Genomic DNA, 22,666 nt, shown 5'->3' with positions numbered 1-22,666 from the left:
CATTCAGAGCGCGCCATAAATGCGGTCTGAGCTGCTCATGCGTGGCCCAGATTGCATTATTGCTGGCAGGCAGTAGGGTCTCTTCTGTTATAAAAACCTTACCTGTTAGTCAGGGCCGTCTTTAATATTGATTGGACCCTGGGCAAAAATTTTCTTTGGGCCCCATGCAATTTCACTATCCACCTGCTCTGAGACATACAATAATGGCAGCTAGACTTAAAATCAGTTTACTGTATCAGATCAGGCAGAAATTGTGATTGGTTGCCAGCAGTTACAGCATATCATTACTGCTTACTGACTGATTGCTAGAGGTTACAGCACATATTACGGTTCACTGATTAGTTGCTAGAGGTTACATTATCTCCTCACTGCACGGGAGAATGATATACATATGAATGCTGCCTTTATTTACATATCAATGCCGCCGACCACAGCTATTTACATATGAATGCCGGTTATTTACATGTAAACACAGGGTCTGCAGGTGAGTCATCTGTTCACAACAATAGGACAGAGCTGAGCAGCATTAGTAGCAGCACTTCACACTGAGATATTGGGACACAGCACAGGATTAAAACTTCAGGGGACAAGGGAATTTAAACTAGGATAGTTGGCAAGTATGAGGCAACTGATTTGGGCCCCACAACAATGACAGGGCCCAGGGCAGCTGCCCCTTTGGCCCTGCCTTATAGACGGCCCTGCTGTTAGTGGATTTTGGCATGGGGGGGGGCACTTACTACCACTTTGAGAACCAGGATCAGCTACAGGTGGCTAACGCTGGCTCCAGAGTAGACGGCCCCAAAGGTCACCAAACAACCATAAGCCCACGTTCACATTGGCCGCTTTGGCATGCGATTTGACGTGTCGCCACCTATTGCCGGCAACAGCACCATCTGAATTGGTGTGACGCTGACTGTTCAGCACTGCACCAATTCCTAAAAGTAGATCCTGCACTACTTTTGGCGACTTCGGGGGGGGCGGGATTTGAATAGACATTTCTGCATGATCCTACACAAATGTCTGTCAAATCGCCCCCGAAGTCGGACTGAAATGCTGGTTTGAAATCGAACTCGAATGATTTCAAACCGGCCTTCAGTGTGAACATGGGCTAAAAGAATTATTAAAAAAGACACTGGTAGTCCTCTCTGAAAATAAATCACTTAGTAACTTTATTTTCTCTAAAAAAAAAAAAAAAAAAAAAAAAAAAGCGTCCTTAATGCAGTTCCATAAGCAGGCATAGCTGTACACTGAGTGGGTTAGACCCCATACACACTATTAGATTTTCTGCAGATTTACCAAGACCAATTAATATGAGGTCAAACCTTAAAAGATTAAACTTTTATGAAATCAGGCAGGCAGACTGGTTTTGGTAAATCTGACATTATGGCGGGCACATCGGACGCTTTGACACATTTTTGGGACGATTAACAAATATACAGCGATTAGTGCTATAAAAATGCACTGATTACTGTATAAATGTCACTGGCAGGGAAGGGGTTAATACTAGGGGGCGATCAAGGAATTAACTGTGTTCCCTGACTGTTCTAACTGTAGGGGGTGGGGACTGACTAGAGGGGATGACAGATCGTGGTTCCTAGCTATTAGGAACTCAGGATCTGTCTCTCCGAACAGAACAGGGATTTGTTTGTTTGTTTACACACACACATCCCTGTTCTGCCTCTCGGACCTGTGATCGGTCGTTGCGGCCGTCGGCCACGAGTATCAGCACCCCCAGGGCAGGACTTAAGGTGGTGGGGGCCCCTGAGCTTGAGTCACTTTCAGGCCCTACCTTCTATACATTACCATATTTATTGGCGCATAACACGCACTCCAAGTTTAGGAGGGAAGTTTAAGGAAAAAACTTTCATTTAAATGCCCATCAATGCAGCCTTGTCATTTGCGGCCTTGTCATTTGCGGCCTTGTCATTTGCGGCCTTGTCATTTGCAGCCTTGTCATTTGCGGCCTTGTCATTTGCGGCCTTGTCATTTGCGGCCTTGTCATTTGCGGCCTTGTCATTTGCAGCCTTGTCATTTGCGGTCTTGAAGTTTAAAAATGGCGACAGGGAGATACAGAGTCCTGTGCATCTCGGCGGCTCTTGGGTCCTCTCGCAGTCCCTCACGGAGCCAAGAGTAACCTGGTGTACTCGGCTCGGCTTACAGTCACGCCCAGTCCCTGTATTTAGCCCATCGTAGGGCAGGACTGGGCGTGACTGTGAGCAGAGCCAAGCCAAGTACACTCGGCTATGTATCTCGGTGGAGCCCAGTCAAGCCCAATGGTAAGTCCAGCCCTGGGCACCCCCACACTGTTATCCCACTTAAAGGAGCTGACGTATAGCTACGACGGTTTGCGGGATCGTGCCGACCTGCCGCTGTATGACGGGAGCTGGTCGGCAAGCGGTTAAAGCTTGTAGGTGGAGTTTTCCTTCTGCACTCACTGTCCTATCAGGATGCAGGACCCCTGCTCTATCTGGACAGTGCTGATTGGCCCTGTGTTGATCACATGCACCCTCCCAAGAAAAAAAAAAGAAAAAAAAAACTCTCTAGCAATATGCACCAAACTGAGCATGTGCAGCCTGTCCCCTGGCTCTGTATTACCAGGAAATATATTGGGGACAGTGGTAGAAGGGGAAAGTCAGAGGAGACTGGTATAAACAGCCTTTTTACACAATGCAGAAGGTTAACCCCTTAGGTTCCACAGCGAGTAGAAGAAGCATGCTTAACTGCATATACAGACTGATTTTACTGTTGTTGGTCCAGTAACAATTTATTCCTTTAAAAATTTAAAAAATAAATACTGTGACATTTTGGTTCAGCTTGTATGAATGCTTCTGACTTTTCAAATTTCTTATAACTAGACCCCTAGGTGTTATGTACGTGTCAGTAATAGTACTTTTAATATAAACGTGCTTGTATATTTGTTGTACTGGTCTTTTTTAGGATGGCATATTTAAATTCTTCTATTCTAGTCATGTTATTTTATTTATTTTTTCCTCTGTATAACATAACTCTCGCCTTCCCTGTCTGCAGGTGTCTGCTAAGAAGCCAGATGAACCTCCAAAGAGCAAGAAACCGTTCAGCATCTGGAACCGCAATGAAACCCCCCACAGTGAGTACTGGTTGGAAGCAAACGTGAGCACTCCAGTGTGCGTGTGTACCCGATGTAAAAAAAAAAAAAGTGGCAGGTGTGGCTGAGCGCAACCAATTGGATTCCAGCTACATTTTTCAAGTTAAACAAATGAATGCATGCTGCTGATTGGTTGCTGTGGGTAATACAGTCATTTTCCCCTGTATGCAGTTTCTATTCAGAAATTTCAGGGCCCCATACTGCCTACCTGACAGCCCCCCCTCAAAAAATGAAATATCAAAACAATATTTTCACAAAAAATACATGAAAATCATTATTAGCGGACCCTAACATAACAAAACATACAAATTTCCTGCTGAATCCAAAAGATAAAACTGCATTTAGTTAATAGTTCTGCGTGTAAATGAGGTCTTGGGGCTCATTCGCATAGTTGGTATGGCCTGTACAGTGTGTGTATTTAAAAAAAAAAAAATCTTTTATTTTTTTATGTGGTTATTGCTGTGTGCAGGCAGCTTATGTTACATCATGGGGATGCAGCTGTAGGTCCTAATTTGACAGGCGTGTGGGTGCAGGAGAACAGTCAAATTAGGACCTGTGGCTGTGTTCATAGGTTGTAGGGTACAGAGAACCTATGTGAATAAGTCTTCAATTTTTTTTATTTTTATTTTTTTGCTAAATGTATTTTTTACAGTTTATTTATTTTTATTTTTTTAAATGATTTCTTTTTCAAATGATTTTTGTTTTACAATTAGTTATTTTTCAAATGTTAAAATCATTTTTTCTATTTTTGATTTCACTTTTGAGATGGAGAGAGGAATTAAGGGCAAAGATTCTTCAATTCCTTTCTCTGCAGCCTGCGCTGCACTAAAGATGAATGAACAGGAGGCAGAGTCTCCAGTTCATTCATAAACGGAAGTAAAGTAAACAGTTTACTGTGCTTCAGTTATAAATGAACACAGGTGCGAACAGTACGGATCACTCACTGTGTCCAATTCAGAAAAGGGAGGGTCGGTAAATGACATATTTACTGGCCCCTTCCCCCACTCTTCACCTCCCTGTGTACCCCTAACAGCCAGCGGGAGAGGGAAGCTGTCAGCGCTGTGGGGTGACGAGGGGGGAACGGGGGGATTAGATGTGGGCAGCACAGGGAAGGGGGATTGGGGCAGTGGGGGGGCTATTGCATAAAGATACCCTGTGTCTGTGTCTCTCCCTCCAGCTGCTGAAAGCCGGCAGGGAGAGAGGGGGAGAAACAGACTTTCAGCGGCTGCAGAGAGCCACACAGGGCATTGTTCTGTAATTGCCGCCCCGTTGCAATGATCCCACCGCTGCCCGAGTCCCCCTGTGTGCCCTCTACAGAAGGGGACCGGTGGTACCCCCTATCGATGACCCTGTTTCTATTAATCAACCCTTAAGTATCTTACAATATTTAATCTAACAAAAAAATCTTCATATATATGATACTATTCTATCTTGCTCCTGCTTTGTTGCTTTCTTTTTTTGTCCTGTCTCTATTTGCCTTTGCTGCTTGCTATAATGCAGTTTTTCCTAAATTAAGGGAAGTGTTCCATTGGTGGTAACCATAATGAACCAACAATCACACTATGCCAATGGTTCAAATATCGGTACTTCCATCCAAGATCTCTAAGCCCTTGTACACACGGTCGGACATTCCGACAACAAAATCCATCGGATTTTGTCCGAAACACGCGGTTGGACAAAGTTGTCAGAAAATCCGATCGTTCAGAACGTGATGACGTAATTTCGTTATGACGAGACTACGTTCAGGCTAGTAGCCAATAGCTTTGGTCTCGTAATTTTGATCTGAGCATGCGTGGCACTTTGTCCAATTGGAATTCTCTACAAACGATCGGACAAAGTCCGATCGGACCATGTTGGCGGATAATTTTATAGCCCAGCTCTAAAACTTTGTCGGTCGGATATTCAGACGGAAACAGTGATGGAGCCCACACACGGTCGGATTATCCGACAACATGGTCCGATCGAACATTTTCCGTCGGAATTTCCGACCGTGTGTACGAAGGCTAACTGTGGTATAAATGCTATTAAATGTTAAACTTTGTCAATACAGTGTAGCAGTTATTAGATATTTAACACCATTAATACAAAGTGCACTATCACTATGGCTCGGCTGGCTGGTCAAAACCCTATTGTATACTGTAGTGTACATAGGTGATGTCTCAAGAACTTCCTGTTATAGAGTGACAACATCTTGTCCCTGTCTTGCACAGTCCAGTGTAGTCACCTTCAGGAAACTCACCTGGTGAAATGCTGTGCAGCATTGCTGGACCAAAGAGGCTTCAGGAGATCGACAGCACTGAGATACAACAAGGGATGGAAAAAAAGTGAAAACAAATATTTTACTAGAAACAGGCAACCATTACAATATTTAATGCTTTACTGAAACCCAACAAATATCACTTTAGAATTTACATATACTTTGTTAACCTCCTGCTGATCATGCAATGCATATTTGCGGCAGCAAGACAAGTGGGCTTTAAATGCCCAGTCGCGCCACACATGTGCAGCCTAAGGTAGTGTGCACGCTCACTGATTGTTCGCCAGTTGGACAGGCCCCCCATTCACATGACCACTGTGAGAGCCAATCACAGCAGTCACATGATTCCGAAGTCAAGTGACCTCCCGGCATTAAAGGGCTCTCATGAGGTGGCATTAAGGAGGTAAAAACGATTTTTTCAATGTAACTCATTGTACTCAAACCACAGAGCTCCAGAGCAAGTGATGCAACTGACAAAGGTTTGGGAAATACTGCTATACATAGTATACTTTGCCAGTGTTTGCAGTATGTTTTCTTTTTTCTTTTGTTGCAGCCATTGTCGACCAGGGTTCCTCCCGAGGTTGCTAGGGTTTCCGTGAACTGTGGCTGTTTGACCTTCCATCTGATGGTGCCTACATAGTTTCAGGGCCAATACTACTTGGCAGAGCCAGCTTCATGAGTCCAATGATCTTTTAGTTGTGTGTAAGGGTGACATTCTGACCACCACTGTAAGGGGAACATCTGTGTTACTGGCACCAATGTAAGGGGCGTTTTTCCTATCGCCTCCAATAAATAGATTTAGCAGAGGTTCCCCCAAAATCTGAGCATTATGTCAAGGGTTCCTCTGGGGTAAAAAGGATGAGAAAGACTGTTTTGTTGTATCTCTGCTTTTCAGTCCCTTCTCTTCTCCTTCTCCATACTTGTGATGCATGACTGTCCCTCTTTGCTGAGGTCTTGTTTCTTGCTTAAGCAAAACTATCAGCTGTTCACCGTGGATGCAGCCATATAGGCCTTAGTGATGTCTAAGGCTGAATATTGGTTCACTTCCAAGATGGCCGTCACTTTTTGTGTGGCAATGACTCCATGTTGATGTTCAGTGATGTGTAAGGGGTGTGGGTGGTGTCGCTGTGCCTTTAGCTTGCCTTCATGCCATGTTTTGTTTTTCCTCTTTCTGCTCCTCCCGTATCTTTCACAGATGTTGATCCCAGGCCGAAGCTTGAGCCCGAAGGTATCTTCCAATATTAGACCCATTTATACCCCCTCCCCCCCAACAACTTGACATTTCACCTTTTTCACTCCCTCCATTCAGCCAAATGCATGACGGAATGTACCATAAATTCACCACTGGAGGGGGAGGTTTGAAGCATGGGGGGCACGTTTTACTAATTCACTTATTGATAAAATGTTTCATTCAGATCCTTGTGTTTTGCAGTCTACAAGCCTCAGTCCCACAGCAATTGCTCTGTTCTTTCACAATAGAGGGGATTTAGCAAGTTAATAATTGGCCAGTTCCAGGTATGGCGCCCAACTTGGACCAATGTAAAAATGCATAATGCCATATTTGTAGGATCCCTCTAGAAGCTGGAAAGCACTGTAGCAGACACCACTACTACAGTGATCTCCTCTAGCTTCCAGGTCCCATGCCAAGTGGCTGCCCTGCTGCATTCTAAACACAAGAGATCAACCACTTGGCAGAGATGCCATTCAGAGTTTTCTTAGCATTTTCTCAACTTGGCATGGGACCCGGAAGCTAGAGGGGATCACTCGGGTAGGGGTATCCATTGCAGTGATCTTCAGCTTCTGGAGGGATCCCATAGGTATGGTATACGCATAGTTACATTGGCCCAAGCTGGACCAATGAATGGAAAAATATTGATACCTGTAATTCTTCTTTAAGGGGCAACTTCAAGTTAAATGGACACTTTATTCAAAATACGAAAATACCTTCTTCTTTTTTTTTTTTTTACACATATACAAATACAAAGATTTTCCAACTTCTTGGAAAATGTGTGAATTGATCCTTCAAGGGAGTATCCTTATCCACATCGGTTGAGCTTTAAGCTGAAATTCAGCAGAACCTGTTGCTTTTGAGGTTCCCATTTTTTTTTCTTAGAGACATATCTGCCCATTGATAGCCACAGTTCATTGTTGTAGGGTTTCGCATATAGTTCATAACTTCCTTCTGCCTACAATTTGTACTTTAACATTCCCCAGCATTATGCCCCATGGAGGGGATCGGTTAAAGAGACCCTATTGCCAAACCATTAATTTCAACGAAAATCTTCGAAAATCTTCTCATAAAATTATATGTACATGTAGCATATTTTATGCATTTTCTTTACCTGTAAAGGCCTTATGAAGACATTCAAAAGCCCTGGCACTATTGTTGGCACAGCCATCTTAGATATGATGTCAGCAGCCCCAACAGATTCAGACCTATCACACAATTACTCCCATTCACTCCTCCCCTACAAAAAAGGTTATGCAATGAATGGACATGTGCGTTTCGGTTCATTACAATTCCTTTTTTTTTTCAGAAGAAAATTTCTTTTTCAGAGATTCAAATGTATACGAATCTCCGAATGGACATAATCAGGAAGGTCAACAAATCCAAAAGAACGAACAATTAAGGAATGCATTTGTTTCATTCAAATTATGTCACATGATGAGTTAGTTGTTTGGGCCCATCAGGAAATGAATTCAAATTTGTTTGATAATTTAGATTCAGCTAACGATTGGATCCAAATTTTGTTCCATTCCTTAACGCGAATGCACACTGTGCCAGTTGATATTGTCCAATCAGCTCATGCCATCTCTCTTGGTGGGTTGGACTAGCATCCGAAAATTTTGAATCCTACCGATTCGATAATCTGTCTAAATATATATGGCTATCTTCCAAAAAAACTGCAAAACTTTTAGCATCCACCCGGACCAATAAATATAAGAAAAAAATTCCAAACACAAATCAGTTTTACATAAACTTACGGCGTGCACACGTCTGGTAAGGAAGCAATTGGAGAGATGGAGGAGCCGGGCCAGCACTGAGAATAACTAGATACTCAACAGTAATTGGACACTATAGGGTTGATTTACTAAAACTGATTAGTGTAAAATCTGGTGCATAGGAACCTCTGCATAACCTCTCCTAAGCTCTGCATACAAACCAATCGGTTTCCCTTTTTTTTTGTCAATGCTTAATTCAACAAGCTGAAGTTAGAAGCTGATTGGCTACCATACACAGCTGCACCAGAGTTTTCACTCTCCAGTTTTAGTAGATCAACCTATATAAGAGAAAAGGGCTATAGTGTGCAAGGAAATTGACTCTTCCTGGAGTAGTCACATTTTCTAGAAGTTCAAAGGCACATTGAATGCAAAAAAAAAAAATATATATATATAGAAAGGAAACCACTACAAATAAGCTTTTAAAATACTTTATTTTTCTGTGCTTCTACTTGAAATTTTTACGTTGGCAATAAGGTCTCTCTAATATCTTCCCTTTTTTCAAAACTACCAGCTGACAATGTTGAATGGCTGATTGCTCTCAAGTCATTGATGCTCCCAATTAAACAGGAACTAATCAAAACAAAAATGGGTGCTTATTCTGACAAGCATGGTTCACAGGAACAGGCCTCTACAACATAAATTGAACATAACACAAGTGAAATGTTGAGAAACCTTTGTCTTCTGAGATGTTAAAACCACAACTCGGCTTAAAGAACCCTGACCTTTGGTGGTTCCCACAGTGTGGTTGATTTAAACACCTCATCAGTGCACATTTCTGCAGCCCCATTGGTGCGGCCCCATCGGCGCCCATTGGTGCGGCCCCATCGGCGCCCATTGGTGCGGCCCCATTGGTGCGGCCCCATCAGCTGAGATCGGGGCGTCCCCATCAGTTGAGATCGGGGCGTCCCCATCAGTTGAGATCGGGGCGTCCCCATCAGCTGAGATCGGGGCGTCCCCATCAGCTGAGATCGGGGCGTCCCCATCAGCTGAGATCGGGGCGTCCCCATCAGCTGAGATCGGGGCGTCCCCATCAGCTGAGATCGGGGCGTCCCCATCAGCTGAGATCGGGGCGTCCCCATCAGCTGAGATCGGGGCGTCCCCATCAGCTGAGATCGGGGCGTCCCCATCAGCTGAGATCGGGGCGTCCCCATCAGCTGAGATCGGGGCGTCCCCATCAGTTGAGATCGGGGCGTCCCCATCAGTTGAGATCGGGGCGTCCCCATCAGTTGAGATCGGGGCGTCCCCATCAGTTGAGATCGGGGCGTCCCCATCAGTTGAGATCGGGGCGTCCCCATCAGTTGAGATCGGGGCGTCCCCATCAGTTGAGATCGGGCGGCCCCATCAGTTGAGATCGGGCGGCCCCATCAGTTCCCAGCGTGGCGGCCCCATCAGTTCCCAGCGTGGCGGCCCCATCAGTTCCCAGCGTGGCGGCCCCATCAGTTCCCAGCGTGGCGGCCCCATCAGTTCCCAGCGTGGCGGCCCCATCAGTTCCCAGCGTGGCGGCCCCATCAGTTCCCAGCGTGGCGGCCCCATCAGTTCCCAGCGTGGCGGCCCCATCAGTTCCCAGCGTGGCGGCCCCATCAGTTCCCAGCGTGGCGGCCCCAACAGTTCCCAGCGTGGCGGCCCCAACAGTTCCCAGCGTGGCGGCCCCAACAGTTCCCAGCGTGGCGGCCCCAACAGTTCCCAGCGTGGCGGCCCCAACAGTTCCCAGCGTGGCGGCCCCATCAGTTCCCAGCGTGGCGGCCCCATCAGTTCCCAGCGTGGCGGCCCCATCAGTTCCCAGCGTGGCGGCCCCATCAGTTCCCAGCGTGGCGGCCCCATCAGTTCCCAGCGTGGCGGCCCCATCAGTTCCCAGCGTGGCGGCCCCATCAGTTCCCAGCGTGGCGGCCCCATCAGTTCCCAGCGTGGCGGCCCCATCAGTTCCCAGCGTGGCGGCCCCATCAGTTCCCAGCGTGGCGGCCCCAACAGTTCCCAGCGTGGCGGCCCCAACAGTTCCCAGCGTTGCTTAATGTCAAAATGTCATATGGGTACAGTGTAGCATAATTGCCGTTCAAATTGCAACAGCACTGAAAGCTGGCCTGGGCAGGAAGGGGGTGAAAGTGCCCAGTATTGAAGTGGTTAAGTAAAGCACTTGCAGATCTTCACTATTCTTACAGTTTACTGAAACTGCAAAACAAACACATTTCTATTTTAGACTATGTGTGCGAAAATAAGGAAATATAATGGTTGGCTTTCATAATGTCATTTATTGGGGTCCTGCTTTCTGCTTAATCTAAGATACAATGTAGTGGAACTGAGGCTTTCCAATTTCTATTGTAGAACATCTTCCAATGGATGGGGGGGGTGGCGGTGTTCCCTTGTCACCTACTAACCATTTTTTTCTTTCTTTATGTGTTAACTGCTATCAATGTTTATGGAAGAAGTTGGGGATTGAGTGCAGTTATATAGTATATCATTTCATCTGAATGACTGATGATTGGTGTTCTGTTCAAAAGATGATGTGAAGGGGGACTCTGACTTTATTACATTTCTGATTCCTCAGCTGACAAACAAGGGCCCCCGGAGAGAAAATTCAGCCATGGGCAGAGGACCTTTGACAGGAGTGACAGCGGTCTTGTGAAGCCCAAATCCACCAATGAGGGCCCGGAGCTTGGTGTATCTGTCACCATACACCCTCCACCCAGTGATCCCAGCGACAGTGACGCAGGTCAGTAAAAGTTGTATTGGTGATGAATGACTGTGAAAGGTCTCAGTCAGAATGACCACATCTTTTCGAAAGACATATTGATGGTTTTGGATAAATCACTTTGCATCCTCTAACATTTATTTATGTATTATTCTTAAATTGATTCTAATGGAAAGAATTGAAAAAATAAATAAAAATAACAAACCAAATATACTTATCTGCTCTTTGCAATGGTTTTTGCACAAAGAACCCCCGATCCTCTTTTTTTTTTTTTTGGGTCCCCCGCTGGCAGTCCTGGCTCCTTCCCTCTACTGGCTGCCCCCAATAGCAAGCCACTTGGTATGGGGGCACTTGAGCTCGCTTGCGAGCCGTGCTCCATGTGTCCATTTACACATAGAGAGCGGCTCGGCCCCGCCCCCGCACTCTCCTCATTGGCTTACTGGCTGTGATTGCCAACAGCAGGAGCCAATGGCTTCCACTGCTTTGTAAACCAGTGAGGAGAGAGAGACCCGGGAGAGCCGCTCCTCTCATGCACATCACTGGATCGAGATGGGGTCCAGGTAAGTATAAGGGGGGCAGTGGCGACTGGTGTCCAGCTATCTCCTATTCTGTCCACTTTTTAGGCAATCCTTGAAAACTCATCTCTTCAGGGTGGCCTATCCTGCATCCAGCTTACAATCTTCTACTCCCCTCATCAGTTCACCCCTTACAGTCCCTACTTTTCTGTTTCACCAGCTCCTACCTCTAAGGCCCCTTTCACACGGACGATCCGTTCAGGTCCGCCTGTCAGTTTTTCAGGCGGACCTGAACGGATGCTTCATAGAGGTCTATGGAGCGTCGGATGTCAGCGGTGACAAGTCCGCCGACATCCGACCCGCTCCGATTCGTAAAAAGTGTGACGGAGGAAAAAGCTATTTTTCCATCCGTCATCGGATCAGGTGAGGATGGACTCTACGGTCCGTCATCATCCGATCTCCCATAGTGGAGAGTGGCGCTCTGACAGGTCCGTCCCTGCACAGTATGCAGAGACAGACCTGTCCTCTTCCTGCTCAGCGGAGATCGACGGATCACTGGTCCGCCCCGTCTGAAAGAGCCCTCACATCTTCCTGCTCAGCGGAGATCACTCCGGTGATCCCCGCTGAGCAAGCGGATATCCACGCAGTGGATCAGCATTGATCCGCCCCGTGTGAAAGGACCCTTGGATTGTAAGTTTGCAGAAACAGAGCTCATCTAACCCTCTTGTTTTGAATAGTACTGTTGGTGTAGTGTCTCCCTGCTTTGCAAAGCGCTGCACAAACTGTTGGTGCTATATAAATCCTGTATAATAATAATAAATGAATCTGTACCCCTGACCTTTTAATGGAATGAAGTTTTTTATCTGGACCTCTTAGCAGTGGTGTGGCACTTAAATTTCAACCCTTCTTACATCACATCCAATATGGCGGCACCCAGCAGCAGTCTCTGGGCTTTTTGGATGTATACATTGTTGAAATGGATGATCTGGCAACCGGATCTCTTTAAACCTGCAATGTGGATTACAAGTTTTTTTTAAATCCGACCTGTCTTGTCTTTTTACAGTGTCTGATGGAACCTCATCCTTGGATGTGGCAGATGTCTCCAAAGGGTCTCCAACCGCAGAGCTGTGCCCAACAGACCAGCAAGAGGACAGTGCTGAGAATGACAGGTAACAATAACACTCGTAGAAAAAAATTCTATGGCAATGTCTCTTTCGATCGTGCCATTACCGTCCTCTGGCTGCTGACTATAACTTCCTGCTTAAAGCTTAAAGCCTGTCTGCAGACACTACTTTTTTTTTTTTTTTCCATTTTGTACAGCATAGGACATAGTTACAATTTCTTTCAGATCTTTATGGACTCATTTCAGCAGGTGCTGCTTTCCTTGCATTTGATTTGTGTTTTAAACACACTTCGAGCGCAGGCCAGCAGAATCCCAAAGACCTGATTGGAGCAGTACACATGGCGTTTCAAAAGACTGCTTTGGTCCTGCTTTGCGTTGCGCCACATTTCTCTGGACTCAGCAGTTCCTATTAAAGTATGTTTGAACTGCAGGCAAAGCAAATCAGTCTTTTCTTAGCTCGTAGTATTAAATCACATTCAACTAGATTTGTTCTGTAATGTTGATTAAAGAACATATCCAATTATATGTGATTAAGTAATGAATGCTATGCCATGACCTGGATAGATGAGAACCTTCACAGACAAAGTGGTTCATTTACTAAGGCTAGAGCGTGCAAAATCTGGTGCAGCTGTGCATGGTAGCCAATCTGTTTCTAACTTCAGCTTCAGTTCAATTAAACTTTGACAAAAGATCATGGAAGCTGATTTCTTTCTTTGCAGAGCTACATCAGATTTAGCATTCTCCAGTTTTATTAAATCAACCCCAAAGTCTTTTCTTGTCAACCACGGCATTTTCCATTTGAATGTAGTACAGGCATACCCCACTTTTAAGTACACAATGGGGTTTAATTACTAAAGCTGGAAAGTGCAAAATCGGGCTCACTTCTGCATAGAAACCAATAAGCTTCTAACCCCAGCTTGTTCAATTAAGCTTTGGTAATAAAACATGGAAGCTGATTGGATTCAGTAAGTGAACCCCATTGTGTACTTAAAAGTGGGGTATGCCTGTATACTGTATGATTTAAACACTCATGGACATGAATCTTCTTTCTGTCTGTGCTCCTGTGCTCCCATTGCAGATGTTTTCCCTAACTTCCTGTTCATTTGACACCCAGACTAAAAATATGTGGGAGTGCAGTTGTCACCAGGATAAAAAGGAGCATACAGTTATAAAAACATGGCCAGAAATCCCAACCTCCCCCCTACTCTACAACAAAAGTTTTTTGCCTGTGTCCCCACTAGAGAGATTCCCTATCCTTTGCCCTGTGTCTCCATTAGACACAGACAGCAATACAACTCTAATAAAAGTGCTGTGCAAACTGTTGGCGCTATATAAATCCTATAAAATAATAATAAGAGGTAGGGGTGAGGCACTGAGCTGGAGGAGCCTCTATTTTGTGGCCATGCTCCACAAATTGGTGTCCCCTCCCAAAGGGAAGTTCACCCAAGTTGAGTAATCTATGTATAACTAAGCCAGAAGGAGCTCCAAAAAAAAGGTTTCTTAGAGTCCAAAAGTATTTAGTTATACCAACAAATGATACTTACCTGGCAGGAGAGATATCATGATCATGAAGGTGGTTCTACCAGGGCAAGGCTCATCCATTGAACTCCGGGTGTGCTGACCCCTTCAATTTCCCCAAATGCGGGAAACTCGACTACTTAATTTGTGGTAGAGGGAGACTGCGTTCACACTTACTAAAAAAAAAAAAAAAAAAAACGATCAAAAGAGAAAAGGCAGCTAATGCATTTGATGGCCAGAACAAGCCTACTTCACAGGGGTTCTTGTGCTTAAAACTGTGTCTATTGTAAGGACAGAGTAAAGACGCATCAATCAAAACTGGGACAACATTCAGTGTGTAAATTTACATTTACATGTAAGTGCAGAGCAGCTGTCCTGATAAAGGGGGGTTGTTTTGGCCCCTGAAACACATTGGCTACCTTTTTTTCCTTTTTGCCATTTGTGGAATCCGAGAATTACTTTAGGCCCCAAAGAAACATTTGTTTGGTAACCTTTCTGGCCCAATTCAGGGTAGAGACTATAACCCTTCCCCAAAAACAAGTTTTGTCTGGAGTTGCACTCTACACTTAGCTGGTCAAAAAGGAAAAGGCAGCCAGTGCGTTTTGAGGGCCAGATCAATCCTACTTCATCGGGGGTTTAGTGCATCAAACTGTGTGTATTGGACTCTGAGTAAAGATCCTGGACACGTCAATCAAAGCCGGGACAATATTCAGTGTGTAAATTCCCATGTAAGTGCAGAGCAGTCTTGATGAATTGGTATCACTTTGGCCCTCGAAACACGTTGGCTTTCTTTTTTCCTTTTTGGTCATTTGTGGAATCAAATAAGTTGTTTTGGACCCAAGAAACATTTGCTTGGCAATTTTTCTAGCTCGATTTAGGGTAGAGACCTCTAACCCTTCCTCAAATCCAAAGTAACTAGTTTTGTCTGGGGTTGGGCTCTCCACTTGGCTGAGCACAGTGGCTGGAGACCTCACCATTTATATGTAGACCCATCTTGCCTTGCCTGGCTGCTTTGGATCCAGTCATATTTCTTGCTGGATTTTTCTTCCTTGCCTTCTAGCACACATTGGATTCCATTTTACTTTTGAGTATGGAATGGTCCTGCTTCTTACTTTATTTGCATCTGCTCTCCAAGGAGTGCTCAATTCCACAGAGAGGTTCAATCTCCATTCTTCACCTTGCTTATCTGAAGAATCCGCTGCAGCTTTCATAGCGCTTCAGATCTAACAAACCCCTACCCAGCACTCTCGCCTAGTTCTACTTCCATTCTGCTCCTTTGTGGAAATGGCCCAGGCAAATGTTATCCCCTGATAAATTGATGTTTGTTTTGTGCGCCCGTGCAGCCGTGCCCGTGCAGCAGCCTCCTACTCCTGTCCATTGTGTACCTACCCTGCGCGCTTTGCAGGGTCTTGTATTGCAGCTGTTGTATTTTGTTGTTTTTTTTTTTTTGTTTTTTTTTTTTGCTGGGTCCTGAATCTTAATGTCACCCCCTTGCATGTTTCCTTTCTTTTTCCTATACCTTTTTTGTATTTTTCCTATTTTCTTCCTTAAATGTCTCATGTCTTTAAATTCTAATATACACTTACTGGACAATTTGGTATATATAGGCAGGGATGTAGAAATAAAAAATACTTCTATCGGCTTCAGCTTCGAATTGATTTGTAATGTTAAAACTCATTGCACGTGCCTTTAGTAAATAACTCTGGGCCTAGAAAATCAAATCAATCTCTGTGCATAGAGCATGGAGGATTTTTTAAATGCTTAGATGTAATTCTGAATACTGTTTTACGTTAAAGTGGACCTTCACCCTTTTTTGTTCCTGATTCTTGCCCCCCTCGAAGGAGGAGGAAGCTGAACTCAACCACCTCACTTAAAGTACTTAAAAGGGGACGCCGGTGCGCAATCTCTGCCTCCGCAAGCTATTCCAAATCCAAGGTTCTACAATTTATTCTAATAAATGGCTCAAATCCAGCCCAACATGGATGGTAACGTGTTTCAGCCATTACTGGCTAACACACGTTATGTCCCGGTTGAGCTGGATTTTATAATTATATTTGAGTATACTTACTGGAATGTAGGGCTGAAACAACTAATCGATTAATCGTCAACTAATCAATTATGAAATTAATCGATTACTATTTTCATAATCGATTAATCGGCCAGTAACAAAATGGGGTTAAAGTTAATGAGTCTGATGATATTTACCAGATTGACCCTTTAAAAGTATATATCTCCTCTAATAGTATATACACTCTAATAGTATAAACACTATATCTCTCCTCTAATATTATATACAGTATATCTCTCCTCTAATATTATATACAGTATATCTCTCCTAATAGTTTATACAGTATATCTCCTTTAATAGTTTATACAGTATATCTCTCCTCTAATAGTATATACAGTATATAGTCTATAATAGTATATACAGTATCTCTCTCCTCTAATAGTATATACAGTATATCTCTAATAGTAAATACAGTATATCTCTTCTGTCTGTTATTCTCAGAGTGGATTCGATATTTTGCTCCCTAATCATATAGTTATTTATATTTACCACTGCATATAGAGACATTTAAGAATAAATTGCCTTTTTTTTTAAACTTTACATATTAACTAAATTATACACCACACTTTTTTTTAAGGTTATTAATCGATTAATCGAAACAACAATCGGTCAACTAAGCGAATTATGAAAATAATCGTTAGTTGCAACCCTACTGGAGTGCCAGTTTTTCCTCCCCACTCTCCCTCCCATTTTGGAAAGATATATAACCTTTGCAGCCTAAGCAAGAATGACTTCAGGCTCCCCTCTTCCTGCTGCCACCTTAGATGTCCACCTCACACATCCCAGGTGGCAGTGTTTTTCTACAGGGGTGCATGTTCACCACAAATGCATGGTGCCACTATGCCAGGCAGTTAGGATCTAGCAGAGACCCATGCATGGCACAGGTCTCTACAAAGTACCAGAAACTAGTGGTGCATGTGGCAGGAATCACCCTTAGCCCCTGTACACGCAGCCGGAAATTCCAACGGAAAAGGTCCGATCGGACCATGTTGTCGGATAATCCGACCGTGTGTGGGCTCCATCTGACTTTTTCCGTCGGAATGTCCGACCAACAAAGTTTGAGAGCTGGATATAAAATTTTCCGACAACCTGACCCGATCGGACAAAGTCCAATCGTTTGTAGAGAATTCCGATCGGACAAAGTGCCACGCATGCTCAGATCAAATTAGGAGACCAAAGCTATTGGCTACTAGCCTGAAAGTAGTCCCGTCATTCCGAACGAACGTCATCACGTTCCGAACAATCGGTTTTTCCGAGAACTTTGTCCGACCGCGTGTATGCAACACCAGTTTCGGACAAAACCCGTTGGAAAAAAATCAGACGGATTTTGTTGTCGGAATGTCTGACGGTGTGTACAAGGGCTTACATGTGCATATGTGCTATAGGTCTCTGCCAGGTACAATGAGGTGGTGGTACAGAAGAAGGAACGGGGCAGGACTACATTATCACTGCCGTGAAGTTGCTATTTGACAACTTCATATGTGCCTTTTCCTTTGGGTGCAGTGAATGCTTGCACAGTGTCTTTAGCATTCTTGCCTAGCAGCTTGGTGGGCCTGGGGTCCGCTCCCACCAAGCTCACAGTATACAGGCAGTTTATCTTCTTACACGAGTTTCCTCCAGTTTTCTTTCACAACTCAAACAAGTTCTGGTAGGTTAATTGATTTCCTCTGAAATTCACCTGAAAGAGACAGTGTATTAATGGCTGTGATAAACAGTACATTTTATGCTCCTCGGGGGTGGAGACTGATTTGCTTTTTTGTAAACTCACATAATGTTAATCCTTACATAAAATACTTCAGGAGCCTGTACAAGCATAATGAAACAAGAAGGCTAACATTGTTTAACATAATGGATTATTTTTTCCAACCTGCTTTAAGATTTTATACTTTTTTTTTTTTTTACATGTGGATCCTGTGCTGCCTGTGCTACCTTTGTGCCATGCAGCTGGTCTTGTCCTGTACTGGTTTTGGTGTCTTGTCCTAACATGGTTGTAGGTGTTATTTGTTGTCTTGGACCACCTGCTTGGAGTTTTGCTTTGTGTTTATAGTGCGGGTTTCATGGTAAACTCTGCAGTGTTCTATGTTTCGTAGCTCAATGTATTGGCTTTAACACGGGGATAATCCTCAGGGTTTATGGTGCCTTTTTTTTTTTTCCTGCTAAATGTTTGGCCCAATTTTTGGGCTGTTTGTTGGAAATATTTAACCCTTGCCTGCTCTGTTCACAGACGGAAGAAAAGGTCAGTGCATGTTGGGACTTTTACACCGGGGGAGATTTCATTGTTTTCCCAATGGCTCTGTATAGAGCATGGCTAAGTATTAAAACCCTTATGCTGGTTTTTCCTACTTGCTTGCTCTGTCAGTCTGCAAAAATTCAGCTATTAGGCCTTCCCGGTAAATGCCTTGGCTAATCTAGACTCAAGAGCCAATCTAGCTGTACCTTTTTATTTTTTTAACCCATTCATTTTTAGAAGGCACCGTTATTTTTAACCAGCAGTCAGGCTTCTTGCGCAGCTTAATGAACATCATTGCCCATTGCAATATTACTTGCCCAGAGGTAAGTGTGGTTATTCCTGCTGGTTAGATTTAACATCCTCTATCAGATATAAAGGGTATTTATTTTTATTTTTTTATTGTGTCCGGCTTTAAGGTGGGGCTTTAAGGTGTATAGCTGACCAAAGCATGGACACAAGGAGCATCAAACAAAATGCAGAAGGTGCCAAAACCACTTTAATTGTTCATAAATTGATCACATAAACAATCCCAACGCATTTTGGAAGCCAAACATACACCCTCTTTGCTGTTGCCTTTTGCAATGTTGTAATCTGGTGTAAGCTCCAAATCTATATGGTGTTCTACTTTACAGAGTCCATATAAGCCCAATTAAAGTTACTCTGATGTGGGCAGAGTGTGTTTGGCCTCAAAGCTCATTGGCTATTTAACATGATCATTGTATGAACAAGTAAAAAAGTTTTTAAATTTTTTTTTTTTTTTTTTTTTTTTTATTTTTTTTTTACTGTTTGGTGCTCCCATTGTATGGATTTGCTTTGAGTACCATTTTGGGGAGCCATTTTTTTTGTGAGCAGCCATACCAGAGCAGGTCGGCTCCTTGAAGGATCTCTTTGTTTTTTTTAAATCAAGTGTTGAAGTCTCAAAAGTCTTTTGGATTTATCTTTTTGCAGTTCAAACCTTTTTTTTTGTAGTTTTGCATAGCGTAGGTATCTTTTTTTAAAATTCCATAGTAGATTTATTAAACATTTTGACAAATACAGAAAAAAGGTGGCAAAACAAAAGGTCGCACCTCAACGGGGTGACCCATTCCTATCAGGTATTTGGCTTTCTGTGTCCCCACTGGAGGTTTTCCCTCACTTCTTCATGGACAGAGATAGAAATAACACCTTCACAGAGGCTCCTAATCTTCCTTAATTGTTGAGCTGCCGTTTGATCCCGTGGAAAGGAAGATGATTCTCAACCAGGGTTTCTCCAGAGGTTGCTAGGGGTTCCTTCAGCATTGGGCCATTTCTGCCTTTCAGAAAAGTTCCCAATGATACCATTAATCTTTTGAACTATCTGTAAGGAGGTAATTCTTCCCAATGACCACAAGTGTAAGAACCATTCTTCCCACTGACCATCACACTAATATATCATGAGTTGTAGATTTCTAATTTTTAGTAGGGGTTCCCCGAGACTGGAGAACTATTTCAAGGGTTCTTCTGTGTTGAAAAGGTTGAGAGAGGCTGATTCATTACAAAAAAATGGAGAATGCAAAATCGGGTGCAGCTGTGCAGTGTAGCCAATCCGCTTCTAACTTCAGCTTGTTCAATTAAGCTTTGACAAAAAAAAAAAAACCTAGAAGCTGCACCAAATGTTACATTCTCCAGTTTTAATAAATCAACCCCATCATAATTGGATTGTTGCTAGTACTTTGTAGTCTAGCGGCATAGAACAGCTTTTTTATGTAGGCCAAGCAAATTGCTGTCTGAAATGCCTGTTGAAACTGTAATGATGTAGTCTTCAAACTGCAGACTGGGGGGCTGGATGTGGCCCTTTGCTTGCTTTGTTCTGGCCCTTGGGGCACCATTTTATTCACTGGCACCAATGAAGGGCACAGTTCCTTCCAATGCCACCAATGATGGGGCACAGTTCCTTCAAATGGCTGCAACTTTGGGTCCCAATGACGCCAATGATGGGACACAATTCCTCCCAATTACACCAATGATGGCGGATTGTTTGCTCCCACATTTTCTACTCCCAGTGGCCATAGTCCGGCACCCCTAAAGTCTGAAAACTGGCCCTTTGGTTAAAAAGTTTTGAGACCCCCTGATATAGATTATGTAGCACAGATTGAATGTGAATATTCTTATTTAAAGTTGAACTTTAGACAAACGACATTTGACGTTGCTGTTTTACCTGCCAATGGGTGTAAAATTTTGTTGAAGCAGTCTTGAGATTTACATAGCTCTGCCAGACAGCAGTGCCACCTCCAGCCCCCTGGTTGTGGTTGAACAGTGAAGGAGAAGCAGAAGAGCTCATCATTCAGCTCTCTACTTCTCTCCTGTCATCACACCTGATTGGCCACTTGTGCTGCTCCTCCCTCTCTCAGGCTGAATGCTGCTCTACATGATATAACAGAAGGCTCATATCAAGTCAAATTTTAGGTGCTTAAAACAGATCAGCCTTTCTCAACCAGGGTTCTGTGGAACCTTCGGGTTCCTCCAGAGGTTGCCAGGGGATCTTTGCGGAATGAGCAACTTCTTCCGCTCAGAAAAGTAACCTCTGGGAACAATAATCTTTTTAGCTATCTGTAATGGGGGAATCTTCTCAATGGCTGTAAGTGTAAGGAGCATTCACCCCAGTGACCATTACACTAATATACCATGAGTTGTCGATATAACATTTATTTGTAGGGGTTCCCTGAGACTAGAAAGTTATTTCAAGGGTTCCTCTGCGGTAGAAAAAAAAAAGGGCTGCATTAGATTATTTAAAACAATACATTGTTTTTTTTTTTGTTTTTTTTTATGAATACTTCTTGGAGTTCAGTTTTAACTTACTGTTGTAGTATGACATTAAATAAAGCAAAAAAAGTATATATTTTAATTATCTTTACCCTTGTTGACACCTTCGAAGCTTCACCTTTAGGAAGCTATCAATAGTTGCCTTAGACTGTCTTCCTGCAGTGGCATTCTGCTTCATTGTAGGTTCCTGCTTCCTTTCTTTCTTATTCCCCATTTGCGCATCCCTTTTGCAGCCACACTCTTTTTTTTTTTCTCATCTGTACATAGCACCCCCCCCCCCCCCCTTCCATTCTGTACTATGTATAGTTGCATCTGTCTACCACACCATTGCATGTCTACTCTCACCACCACATCTTCTCATCTTCCTCATTGGTATGGGACACGGCATTTCGCTACAAATCATTGGTGTGACTTGGACAGGAACTCTAGTAAACTGGGCCGCTCAGAGAGCCTGCGAGTTTACGAGCGCAAGCGTTCCCAGCGAGGCTCAGCTAAAGGCAAGCAGGCGCGCTCTCGCAGTGACGTGGATCTGGAGGCTGCAGCCCGAGCAAACGACATGCAGCTTTCTTCAAGCAAATCCAGCTCTAAATCGGGCAACTTCACGTAGGTTTAGAGGACAATGTACCTCAACATATGGACTGACTTTCATGGTTATTTCTAATAGCATTCAAAGTCCAACAATAATGTTTGTATGGTTTCTAGTGTACTTGTTGCTTATATACAATAGTAGCAAGCTTTGAAAGCTTTTTCATACAGTGTTGTTATCACAAGTTCATGATAATGTTGATGTAAACTCCAAAATCGCTGCCTGCAAGTTGTATGAGCGACAGGTACTCTTCTAGGAGGTAACTTAACCAGAGATGCTTTTCCTTATTTGTGGTTTCACGCTAGTTGTCAGATGGCCATCTTCTTGGGACTCCAGTTCTCTTTTTGGATATTATTTTACAATCTGAAAAGAATAAAAGTTCTAACAATATGGACATCTCATAATTCTGTGGTCCTAATGCACAAACGGTGCCCTCTGGTCTAGACTATTTTTTTTTCTTTTCCATCTTGCAACCAGCAATAATGTCAGGTAGGTCTGTTTTTTCAATTTCTATGTTGTGCATGAGCTATCTGAATTTATACAGCACCTGCAAATAAATTCAAAGTTGGCTCACCATGCTTGACCGAGATGATTGGATGCTGTAAAACACAGATGTGTTTAATAAGGTAATGCAGAGAGCAGTAACCTGTAGTAACCAATCAGACTGCAGTTTAGTTGTGTCCAACTGGTTAAAAATGGATTCCGAGTGGCTACTATGGCTATATATGAGCTATATATGAGCTGGGTAGACAGACTGTCATATGAGATGGGCAAG

At 43.6% G+C, this 22,666-nt stretch overlaps 1 protein-coding gene and 1 non-coding gene across 8 annotated transcripts in view; both read left to right on the top strand.

Moving 5' to 3' along the window:
- The window catches only part of ARHGEF1 (Rho guanine nucleotide exchange factor 1), a 194,227-nt gene that overhangs the window by 133,806 nt on the left and 37,755 nt on the right, over window positions 1–22,666 (top strand). For 3 of the 7 annotated variants that reach the window (XM_077456657.1, XM_077456658.1, XM_077456663.1), the window contains 6 exons: window positions 3,028–3,106; window positions 6,577–6,609; window positions 10,927–11,091; window positions 12,649–12,754; window positions 18,519–18,530; window positions 21,726–21,908. In XM_077456657.1, coding sequence (XP_077312783.1) covers window positions 3,028–3,106; window positions 6,577–6,609; window positions 10,927–11,091; window positions 12,649–12,754; window positions 18,519–18,530; window positions 21,726–21,908 — 578 coding nt within the window. The remainder of the gene's footprint in view (window positions 1–3,027; window positions 3,107–6,576; window positions 6,610–10,926; window positions 11,092–12,648; window positions 12,755–18,518; window positions 18,531–21,725; window positions 21,909–22,666) is intronic. The other 4 variants (XM_077456660.1, XM_077456659.1, XM_077456661.1 and 1 more) reach the window with 4 other exon arrangements.
- LOC143934641 (U1 spliceosomal RNA) lies at window positions 14,245–14,406 on the top strand. The gene has a single exon (XR_013263321.1). It is a non-coding gene; the product is annotated as a U1 spliceosomal RNA (small nuclear RNA).

This window comes from Lithobates pipiens, unplaced genomic scaffold (assembly GCF_037356315.1).
Source record: "Lithobates pipiens isolate NorthernLeopardFrog02 unplaced genomic scaffold, aLitPip1_a1.2 Scaffold_27, whole genome shotgun sequence".
NCBI classification, from domain to species: Eukaryota; Metazoa; Chordata; class Amphibia; order Anura; family Ranidae; genus Lithobates; species Lithobates pipiens.
This window is presented reverse-complemented; position numbering and strand designations above follow the sequence as displayed.